Consider the following 12072-nt stretch of genomic DNA (forward strand, 5'->3'; position numbering starts at 1 on the left):
ACAGAGGGTCTCTCAGACAGCACACTCCACAAACAAATTAATTTATATTACTGTTTTGCACGCTTGCTCTCTTCCTATTTGATTGACAGTCTCATCATATCCCAGCACTGTATTACGATGACTGGATGACGCATTATAAAAAGAACAATTATTCATGCCCTTTTTCTTCCCAGTTTGACAACATGTGTTTTTGAGCTTATGTTCTGCATATAGCTATTCTTTATGTATTATGTTAAATTGTTTTCATCAAATAAGTCAACAACAGTAAATAAGCACAAGTATATTCCACTTGCATTGTATTTATAAAAGCTAAATTCAGCTTTAAGCAGAAGGCTCTCAATACATTCAGGTTCAAGTTGAATAGGCTTTGTCTATCTATCTCTCTCTCTGTCTGTTTTTTATTCATAATGTTCTCTAATTTGTCTCTGCTACTTTTATCCATTGTATATGTTCTTATTATCTATCTCTGTGTTTATGTATTTTCTTTCTGTACTTGTGAGGTTGATGTTGCTCTTAATCCTGCTTCAAACCTTTCATGGTAAATGCTGGTGCCCAGGTGTGCACATTAAACCCCCCCCCATATTCCCTTCTAAAATACACATTTAATGTCACAGTAAGTCTGTCAGGTTTTCCAGCCCCAAACCCTCAAATTAATCCCTCCCCCTCTATCTCTCTCTCAACATTTCTTCCTCCCTCTCACTGTGTTTGTGTCTTTCTCTCAGACTGCATTTCTCATTTACTTTAATGCGATTTTAGAATCTGTCACACTCAGTTTGTTGCTTGTCAGCCTGTCACTGTTGCTCTGCTCATACAGAGCTTGGTGGTGTTTGCGCTGTTTGGCACAGAGTATATTTGGTAAGACGGCAACTGCCTTTCAAACTGATGTTTATTGTTAAGCATATACCTGTAAGACAAGATTAGCCATGTGTTGATTGTTCTTTGATTTCTCCTGTAAGTTAACCTCTAAAACGGTTTACATGTTGAAAATGTTTGATTATATTAATGAATATTTCACAAGACATATATGCTTAACTTAGCATTTCATATAAAATAGATTTGGTTTTTAACAGTTTTATGAGAAACCGAAAGGCATTGCAATCTATTTTACTGAGCATTATCTGCCAAAATGCCCCATTTTCGTAAACACAAACACAACTTAGTGGCCTTTGTTCCACATATTCAGTTTTCATTTATTTAGTAGTAACCTTTTGTTTGAGATGGATGCTGATGCTGTCAACACCCACAAACTTGTGTGCAAAGTTACTTTTCTATCTTTTGACTCTTAAGCTTAGTTTGAAAAAAAAGACACTTTTGAAATTCATCATAATGTATTGTTCTGAACTGTCAAACATTCCTTTTAGAAGTTAAGGCTCGTAGGATGTTGAATAGTCTTCTTCTCTGTCTGATATGTTGTTATTGATTCAAACTGAAGTCTTCAATGACTTGCCATGAGCCAGGCAGGGAGCCTGCTGAGGTGTCACAGCAGGGAGATGGCACTCCCATGTTGCTCCTTATCAAAAAGAATGGGCACAATACCACATGTTTTGCCATCTCCCAATTTGAAGAGAAAATCAATTAAAAGGAGAACATCTCATCTGTCAATCACATGGCAGACTTGGCTCGTCTTCTGTCTTTGTTGAAGACCTCCCAGGCCTAGTAGAGAGGAACACCGTTTACTCAGATCATCTTTCAGATGTCAGGTTATTCGCTCTCTTTCTCTTTTATTTAACCCAGTGTAATAAAGACTTTATTGCTCTGAGAGAGGCTTTATCGATTGACATGGCTCAGACTATATCTCAAGCCTTCTTGCTTTTCTTTATCATTTGCACATTACTGTTGGGAATATGCTCCTCTGTGCTCTGATTACACATAGAAGAGGTAGTAAATCAGGTGTGGTTACAGATAGGGTGCACATGGCTTGACTGGATTGACTTTGCACTGCTGTACATCAGTGCCTTCTGTTTTTAACAGCATGCCGTGCTGTAAACTGTAGTGTATGCCTAATACATGCTTAAAACCCCCCGGTTTTAAACTGTATTAACTTGGCATGGGTTCATTCACAGATGCTGTGAATATGAACATGATTCACTGGGAGCTAGTTGACAGCAGCAGAGATCAAAGTGTGAAAGTGAAAGCCCTACAGATACTGTCATCTTCTACAAATGTATAGTGAACCGTAACCTGTATATCATTACTTTTAAACTCTTATTTACCCTCACAACCGCTCTCATTCCTCCGGTACACCTCTGAATGTATGTGTTACAGTAGTGGAATGATTTCACCTATACAGTATATGTATATATACACTGTTTTTAAAAATCCAAAATATACAATTGCATGTTCATGTAAAGGGAAAGGACCAGTTAAAGTGTTGTGAGGTTATCTGAGTCCTTGAGTTGACCTTCTGACGGTAAATACGAAATTGATTGACTAATCTGTTCAATAATATTATAATCTTTTTCAGAATAGGATAAAAAACTAAAACAATTAAATGCACAATAATGGTATGGTTATTCTTTCAATTCAATGTAACACACTTTGACAGGCAGGCTCTGATTGCGTCACTTATTTAGACTGATGAAAATGAATAGCGCGAGTGTTATTGCACTACTGCTGTCCTTGACACAGATTAATTGATTCTCATCCGTCTACTGAGCGGCCAATTGATTGACGGTTGACTTTATATTTTAATGATGAATCCCAGAATGTACAAAAGGCAGTTTTGGGAAGGTGCATGAAACATACATGCATATTATCTACACTGCTACTGGTACTTTAAAAAGCTTTTGAACTGTGACAGTACTCCGAGAGAGAATACATCTATAAATGAAGGCCATAGTTGTTATTGAATGTAGGATCAACTGACATAAACTGAAATTAAAACTACTTGAAAAGAGCACAGGAAAATATCCATTTATACTCAGTTTCACATTTTCTGTTAACACATACGTCTAAGTCATAACTATGTTGGTCACATGTTCTGTAAACATAACATCATTTACCCGTTTCAGTCATGTGACATTCAATTATTCAACATTGACAACAATGTTTCCTTAACACATGGCTGCAGGGTAGTGGGATCATCAATTCCCACTCACATTAACAGTCTAATACATACATTGAATTAATATAGTCCCTTTTTCATACATTCTACCTACACTTTGTTTATTATTTTCCATAATGAAGCAGGATTTATGAGGTTTTAATTTGAACAACCACTCATTGATGTAGTTTGCTTTGTTGGTGGATTGCTGTAACTTGGCGAGTATGCTGATATGTAGCTCCTTCATCTGAACCCAAGGTGGTAAATAAATGTGTAGTGTGTTCTCCCAGTAATCTCTCCAGACTGCTGTGTGCGTCTGGTGGCCTGTGGTGAGGAGTCTGGCCCAGCTTCATCTCCCAGTCTCCCACATTGCCACACATATGGCGCTGCCTTTGTGTCAATTGTGCTCTATGGGGTCTCTAATAATTAACAAGATGACATACAAATTAATTGACAAACCCATGGTGGTTGCTTTGTGGTTTCTATTACGTAGTCTTTTGTTTCAGATGTATTGAGCTGTAGCAGTTTTGTAAATGGACCTCTCTCAAAACTTAGAATGCATTCTTAATATATAAAGCAACTTTGAAATGGCAAATCCAATGAATGACATCAGCGCTGTGCGTATGTATGTTTGGGATGTGTCATTATGGATTTTGCATGCTGACAAATGACTGATGAGCTTCACTTAAGAAGGACAATACAATATTAGAAATGTGCTCCAATGCATTCCCAAGACTCTGCCAAGGACACTATTTCCTTTATTTCTATACTGTGCCATACCAGACTCAACTGAAACAGAGAGGCACTGCAAGGTTTACTGTAAGGGTAACAATTTCATTTAATTTCAAACCTTTATTTATACAGATAAATCCCATTGAGATCATTGATCTCTTTTTCAAGGGGGACCTGCTCAACAATATGACCCTTATTGTTGAATTTTGCACAACATCAGCAAATAACAATAGTGTTAATCGGATGTGCCGCAGTATTAACTAGCTATTGTTTTTCTGCTGTGTTGATCATGTTTAATTCAGAACCAATGGTACATTCTCAAGGATAACTGTTATTAATCCAGCTGTTGATGTCCCTGAGTTAGAAAATAAACGTCTTACTATTACACATAGACTGACATCTTTTTTTGTTCACTTAGACTTTAATTGTGAAACCTTCATTCAATTCCATCTGATTATTGACTACATTCAAATGTGTATATTTCTAAAGGTTAATGTTTTCAGGAACATCTTTAATTACTTTTCGGTAAACTTTTAACCTTGACCAAAATCAAAATCATTTTTGAAAAAAGTAATAATAAACCTCCCAGTTTTAGAATTGTGTTATTTTTATTTTCCATTTTCTCCAACAAAAACATCTCCAGGTATATGAAACGGCCTGAGGAAGAGTGTTGTTCTCAAAAGGTCATGAGTGAATAATAAGCCATTTTAGTTTTTTGCTGAATATAATATATCCATTGCTCTCAACCAAAAGGGGACACAAAAGAAAGAAAACATGTGCCTGGTCATCATTTAACTCCAACATAAATCCGGCCTTTGAAATGTAATTACACAAATGTGTTTTTTAGTGTTCTATATTCTAAAAAAAAACCTTTCTGCTGATCAAAAGCCTTCATTACCATTGCACCATTGCTTGCTGCAGGCCCTAATTGGAGCTTCAACAAAAGCAAGCAAGATTTGATATAATGGCTCCCTCCCAAACAGGAATGTCAGGCCTGCATTATGCTTCATTCCCTGAGGGGCGGACAGAGATGTCATCATTAGTGGGCAGTGGACACTGGCCGAGGTCTAAGAGTGGTCAGCCAGGCCCGTGGCCCAGCAGCAGCGGCTACTCTCTATTTTTTCCTGTCTCGGCTCACATCTGGCCATGTGACCTCGCACAAATCTGCTCCCGCTGAATACATGTAGGGAGCTAATGAGGAGGGAGGCTTTGTGAAGACCGGGAAAAGGGCACCTTCTTCTTTTTTTTGGTCAAGTTTTATTAACTTGGCTGACCTTCACACAAACAATTAACATTTACAGAAAACACAGCCCCTCCCATTATGTTCCTCATCTCCATCTTAATCTTCAACCTCACCAGTAGCTGCACTTTTCCCCTACTTTTGCAGGGGAAATGTAACATTAAAGTAGCTAATTAAATTTCTCAATTTACTTTTAAGACAATTGCAAGGTGATGTGGATTATGCAGTAGAAGGTCACTCATCTGAAGGTCCCTGACATGTTCTGTAATTGGCTAAGGGCCACCACTGTCACAGTAAAAAGCCAACAGTGAGCAGTGATTATGTGACCTTATCTACTTATCCTCCTATCGGACCATCAGCAAACCTTTATGCATTCTGAAATGTTCTGTAATAAAGATAGAAAATGGGATGAGAAATGTTGAAAGTATCAGAACCCAAAGGAAGTTCGATAAATAATCCGTATTCATTTACACATGGATGATAAGTTGTGAATGTAAGAACTTGACCACCCACACAAGTTGAATGTTCACTGTCTGTAGACTTTATTCAATAGGGATATATTAGACATCATCCATTGGTTTCTAAAGGGCAATGTTTAAGCTTTAAAGTGGGCTGCATTGAAAGTAGGCAACATTGCTGTGCAGACACTACCTTGCTCATGTTATTACATAATGCAGTCAGCGGAGGAATGTTCAGAGCAGGCAGCTAGCAGCTAGCAACCTGTGATTGCGCCCACCTCTTACTTAAATCAGACACATCCAAACTATGCATGATTCTTAGCCTTGATATCATTTACATTTAGACATGTGAGTTATACAATACTTCACCCCTAATAATGTTCCATAATGAAGTCCCAATCCGTTTTTTTACAACATACAATACAGCTTTATTTATAAATCACTTTAAAACCTCCAGACCAAAGTGCTGTACAGTCAAATAAACAAACATAACATACACAAACACACACACACACACACACACACACACACACACACACACACACACACACACACACACACACACACACACACACCGTAAAACAATAGACAATGTGAAAGCATTAAATGCAACAATCTAAAATATGTCTATTCTCTAAGGAGAAAAGCTATAAACATGTTAATTTCAGTTCTTAATGTTGTTAAATGTTACTGCTTGTTCAAATCAAATCAAGTTTTATTTGTATAGCACATTTTTAAAACGATTTTTGGTCGAGCCAAAGTGCTGTACATACAATAGAAACACAACAGCAAAAATAAAAAATCACACAAAGGGGAATGTCAGGAGTCGTGCTCCGCTCTGACTAGAAGGCCAGAGAAAAAGTGGGTTTTAAGTGTGGATTAAAAAAAACCTAGTGTCTTGGCTGACCCAGAGCCTGGGGCCAGCTGCTGCGAAGGCTCGGTGCCCTCAGGTTTTGAGCCTGGTCTTGGGCACTACCAGCAGCAGCTGGTCAGCCAACCTTAAAGCTTGTTGTCGTTGTCTCAAGTGTCCATTAAGGGAACTGCACTATCTGGCACTTCCCTGTTAGCTTCGTATGTTCATCTTTTATTTGTCTTCATTAGCATCTTAGTTGCCGTTCTGTACTGCCTGTTGTGAAAGAAATGATATGTTAATACAAAGTTTTTTTTTCTAAATGTGAACTATAGCTGGGTAAGTTGAATAGGAACAAACTCAGCAGCTTTGCCTGTATAGGCTCCTCTCTCCTACTGTGTGAGTTACCCTGTCATCCTTGTATGTGAGGTGATTTTATCCTGACATAAACAGAAAATGAGATTTGCATTAACACTAGCTTCCACTCTGTGTGTGTGTGTGTGTGTGTGTGTGTGTGTGTGTGTGTGTGTGTGTGTGTGTGTGTGTGTGTGTGTGTGTGTGTGTGTGTGTGTGTGTGTGTGTGTGTGTGTGTGTGTGTGTGTGTGTGTGTGTGTGTGTGTGTGTGTGTGTGTGTGTGTGTGTGTGTGTGTGTGTGTGTGTGTGTGTGTGTGTGTGTGTGTGTGTGTGTGTGTGTGTGTGTGTGTGCTCTTCCATTTGTAGAACCTGATAAAGAACCTACCGGAGCAGAAAGAGCTGAATGCGCTAGCGGAACTAAAGGGTGAATATGAAGAGCTAGTGGAGTCGGAGCAGTTTGGCATTGTGGTGAGTATAATTTCCTGGTGACTACTGGATCGCCTCAAGAAAACACACAGTATACACAGTCATTCTCCCAGTCTGCTATAGTCAAACACTTGCAAGCATGCACAGTTGAGAAATTCAATTTTATTTGTATGCCCACTCTCTTTGTGCCTCAATACCTCGCACAGACTCCCAAACGTGCCCCCCCCAGTGTTGTTTCACACATTATTTTTGAGGGGACTGCTGAGTTTAGACAGCGATTTCAGAGACTTTCAACATTTTAAACATATAAGGGGCATATTTAATAACACAGCTTCCAAATGACAGAGACACTCAAAAAAAAAGAAGCGATTTTTACTCGCCAAGAACATTTCAATCGTTCTTGATTAGGATTTAGCAGCAAGAACTTATATTTTTGACATCAACTGTCAATGTTGTCTCGAGATAAAATCAAACCCTAAGGCTATGAATCCTGTCTGTAAAAAAAAGTTATTTGAAAAGCATGCAGCTGCACTCGACCCACTTAGTGATGTATCCCCATCCTCTAATCAATATATAAACACCAGCCAGCGTTTTATCTTTTGCAGCCAAAGGATTAATAATGCTCTTGGTAACAAACTAAATTTACAATATAGCCTTCAGAAAGCAATATATTTTTCAGACAACTCTTAATGATTAGCATGTAATTACAGCTCAGATTAAGCAGGTGAGCATTTAAGGTCCAATCTGGAATTGTACCTAATCTACTGACATGTTTCCCTTGAATATATAAGACAGTTAAAATGTGGGATGTGTGTTGCGTGAACCTTTTTCATACACCTGTGTAACTTTACTTAACACAAAGAGTGACTTAAAATAGGTGTTCTGTAAATCAGTTTTCAAAGAAGGGAAGTACATCATCAAGCTTTTCAAGCTGTTCTGACCTTTCCTCTTAGTTACAGCTGTGATTCGTTTGGAATTAACTGCTCTTGCCATCCATTCAACCAAGTGAATACCCAGCACTTTAAGCAACTGGACAATAAAGTGTTATCTTTTAACTCAACTTTACAACAAGATCATATAAATACATTCCACACTTTGTCTAAATGTGTGTTTAATTTAGACACAAAGGTCGAAGATGTGCTCCATCTTTTGAGCTATTCTTTTTAGTTGTTAATAATAATTTGTTCTGCCTATGTCTTTTAGGAGATGTAATGAAGCAGGGGTGGCAGTTCCCCCCTGTGATCACACCAATTTTGTGGTCATATACCGGCCCACTGATGAAGAGCTCCTCAATGCTGAGCTATTTAGTTCTCCTGGGAAATAAGCCATGTTCAAGCTTTACTCTGACAGAGCTGTCACCAATGTTCTCACTTTCATTGTGATTTCTCCTTATTGTATGCAAATCAAGTGAGGGAGTGGCGATGAGTGTGTGTGCTTATGTGTGTGTTTGTGTGAGGATGTGAGATGGTTGCGTTTGTTGTTGTGGGGAGAGTGGGGGTGTTGTTTGATAGACAACTTCCCCATGCACATGAATACATTTGAGCAGTAATGAAACATTATGGGCTGGATCTGAAGGTTGCCTTGAAGCATTGGATTAAGCAGCAATCTGAATATTGTGTCTGTTGTTGCTGCTTTTCTACTTATCTTACAGCCAAAACCCAATTTGTTTTATTTTTTTTCCCATTTTCATAACTATATTTCCTCTCATGTATTCTGACTTCAGTGATTCTACTCCCAAGCCAACAATTATTGATTGAGGCCGTTATATTATTTACAACAGATCCTTTTAAGAGTAAATTCCTTTATCAATCAGAAAGTCACGAGGGAGACAGAAGAGAGGTTAATCTGATTGGCTGACGAGGGTATTTGATGATCAAATCAGTAACAACACTAAAGTAGTGTGACTTTAAATGATTCATTCTATGTCATTATACAACCAACCAAGTTCTAGTGCTGTTAGAACTTGGATTCTAAAATCATTTTCAAATAACTATGATAATTCATGCTTGAATAATCACATTATTTACTCATATAGAGATGTGCTTTATTGGTCTATCATGTGCATCGTCCTGTCAAGGGAGCAAACACCGTCAGTGTTTTCAAGTTTTGCACTTTACTTAATATATACACTTTTAAAAGTGAATCAGACAACTGGTGAACTTACATAAAGTACGTTAAGAGGGATGGCCCATAGCATTTGTTATACTAACGTTCACCTCATGTCCGTTTTGTATGGGGACATTGTGTTTCTCTCAAAAAGAAGGTGCAAGTTTCTGCAAGTACTACAGTGATATTTGTAAATCATGCCAGCATTCCCGCCCCTGCCCTACAGAGAACAAATGTGTTCATTTTGAAACTTGGTACCAGTGGTTGCAGGTGGCAATTTAGGGTCACTCGCCATGTAGATATGTTGAGGGACGGCTACAAGATGAAAATCGGCTCTTAACAATTACCCTGAAAACTGCACAACTGTAGCAATGCCTTGTTTTTGTTATTATGTACAAGCTAAAGTATTCCTACATTGTTTTTTGTTTCTTACCCTCAGATGAGTTCAGTAAAACTGCTACGACCACGTCTTAACGGCATTATATTCAAGCTGACGTTTGAGGAGCAGGTGAACAACATCCGGCCGGACATCATGAATGTGACATTTGCCTGTGAGGAGGTGAAGAAGAGTGAAGGCCTAAGCAAACTCCTGGAGTTGGTGTTGCTGGTCGGCAATTACATGAATGCCGGCTCAAGGAATGCCCAGACGTTTGGTTTCAACGTCAACTTCCTTTGCAAGGTAACACACCACACAGACACACACCGTGATGTGAACAATGAACTGATATTGACATAAAAGGAGCAACGCAAACATGTATGTAAATGCGTCTATTTATATATGAATACATTTACATTTATTAAAATGTGTCCAAAGCAAAACAAATCATTTGGCTCAATCTAAGCCTCAGTAGATCACAGGGAAGCCTCAGAGAATAAGTGTCGCAGAACTCGTATGCGTGTTATCTGGTCAAAAGTCCCACAGGGTTGCAGGTGCATGAAGTAACACATACGTGCAAAGCAAAGCACTTGATAGAGAGAAAGAAACAACATTCTAGGTCAGTAAGTATTATTGGAGTATCAAGGTTCTTTAATGATTTCTAAAGACATAGAATAATCATCTGACTGAAAAGTGTTATGTAACAGTGTATGGATTGGGATTTGTTTCAGTCATTAAACTGTCTTATGTTATGAACATTGAAATGCATACTTATCATTCTCAGTCAGACTCGTTGAGCCTTAATCAAATGCTACTCTCATATGAAAGAGACAATTTCAAAAGATCCATTTGCTGCAAGATAAAAGGTCTACTGGGTGTAAACAGAAGTCATCAGTTGAGCCTTTTTCAAGCATTCCTTAAAGTACCTTGAAGGAATGTGGTCTTCTCAAATCTTCAGTACCTATTAATTAAAAACAATGTTTCAATACAACACATATCAAAACATGTAGAGCACAGTGGAACTTGCCAGAGAGTGCTAATATCTGTGTCCACTGCCAGGTAAAAAAATCACGGCATGCCAATGGTGTGAAAGAGAGGACTGGCAGCCATGGTCACACAGCAACACAGAGCACACGCACGCTCTATTAGCAAACCTGTTTACACACACCTTGAGGACATATTCCCCATACATCTCCATACAAAATCTAAAACTTGGCAAATGCACATTGTTCAAATTAATCCTCATAATGTTTGACTTTATTCATTGCCAACTGCTTGAAAAGATGAAGTTCCAGCAACACATTTACAAAATCAAAAGCATGTCAATATATTTAATTGAGAGCCAAATAAGTGCTTTCTATCTTCTCTCTTTAAAGTAGCTTTCACACTCTGGTGCTTTGTAGCTTAGGCAACCATTGTCAGTGTCTTATCTAATTGATGATAAAAACTGATAAGAAGATGTATTGGGCAGCTTGTAGAGTGCTTGGAAAAACCTTGTGAGGGCGATGAAGGGGGGTGGTGCATACTTTCTCCCAGCTTTTCCTAAAATTAGCGATCAAGAAGGGAGGAGAAATGACCAACACAAATATAAAAATGCAGCCGGTGTGAAATTATTCTCAACTCTGCGGTTCTGTAGCAGTCCTACAAATGTCATGAGAAGAAAAAGCCATCATGTCAAATGGATCAGTCATGTGAGAACACTCAACATGGGAGTTTTTCCATATGTGAGACCAACGTGGGAATGACATAAAGCTACCTACCGCCTTACATGCACTTGTGAAGCCAGTCATCTTTGCAGGTGTGAAAAGGGTTTTAGTACGGTGAATCCAGTGTGCCTTCCGTATTTCTGCAGGCGGACTGAATCAGTGTGGAGTGTCAGTTATAGAGCGTGGTAATGCCTCAGGGGGCTGATTGGGCCATTATAGATGGACAAGAAAAAAGTCTACTTTCTCACTTTAGTCAATCCAGTAAATGGCCCCCTGGGTGGCAGGTCTAGGGTACCTAATGGGCTCATCAGGGAGGATGAGGTTGATTATGGGAATGACTAGTATGAGGAAGGGCATACTCTGACCCACCTACAACCATTCACCGCAGCCCCACTTCCGGCCAAGGACACCCACATCTCCTGGGAGCCCACCTGGTCACATGCATATTGCAAACATCCGCTGTGGCTTTAGAAGGACTGCGGTGGAATGTGGAATACATGTCACTATCGTTAAGTGTCAATGACATGTAAGCAAATGTAATGATAGGAACAGTTCTCATTCATAACACTTCGTTCAATGTCTCACTATGGGATGCGCCTCAATGCGTATGCAAACAGAAGCATCAATCTCATTAAGCCAATCCTGATTGGCTGGTGATCTTGACGTCAGCGTCAGGGAATCCACCCACCCTTTAAGTAGCTTGCGCTACGTCGCAGCGTCATTCAAACATCTCTACATCTCTTCTCGCTTCAGAGCACATCTCGAATATCAGTAGCCGGGC

The 12072-nt window shown here is 39.0% G+C and overlaps 1 protein-coding gene across 1 annotated transcript in view; it reads left to right on the forward strand.

Annotated features, from left to right (window-relative positions):
- diaph2 (diaphanous-related formin 2) overlaps positions 1-12072 on the forward strand; it is a 429613-nt gene that overhangs the window by 247153 nt on the left and 170388 nt on the right. The window contains exons 23-24 of the mRNA XM_034093628.2: positions 7044-7145; positions 9649-9888. Of these exons, the coding sequence (XP_033949519.1) occupies positions 7044-7145; positions 9649-9888 (342 nt within the window). The remainder of the gene's footprint in view (positions 1-7043; positions 7146-9648; positions 9889-12072) is intronic.

Source organism: Pseudochaenichthys georgianus, chromosome 10 (assembly GCF_902827115.2).
Source record: "Pseudochaenichthys georgianus chromosome 10, fPseGeo1.2, whole genome shotgun sequence".
Taxonomy (NCBI): domain Eukaryota; kingdom Metazoa; phylum Chordata; class Actinopteri; order Perciformes; family Channichthyidae; genus Pseudochaenichthys; species Pseudochaenichthys georgianus.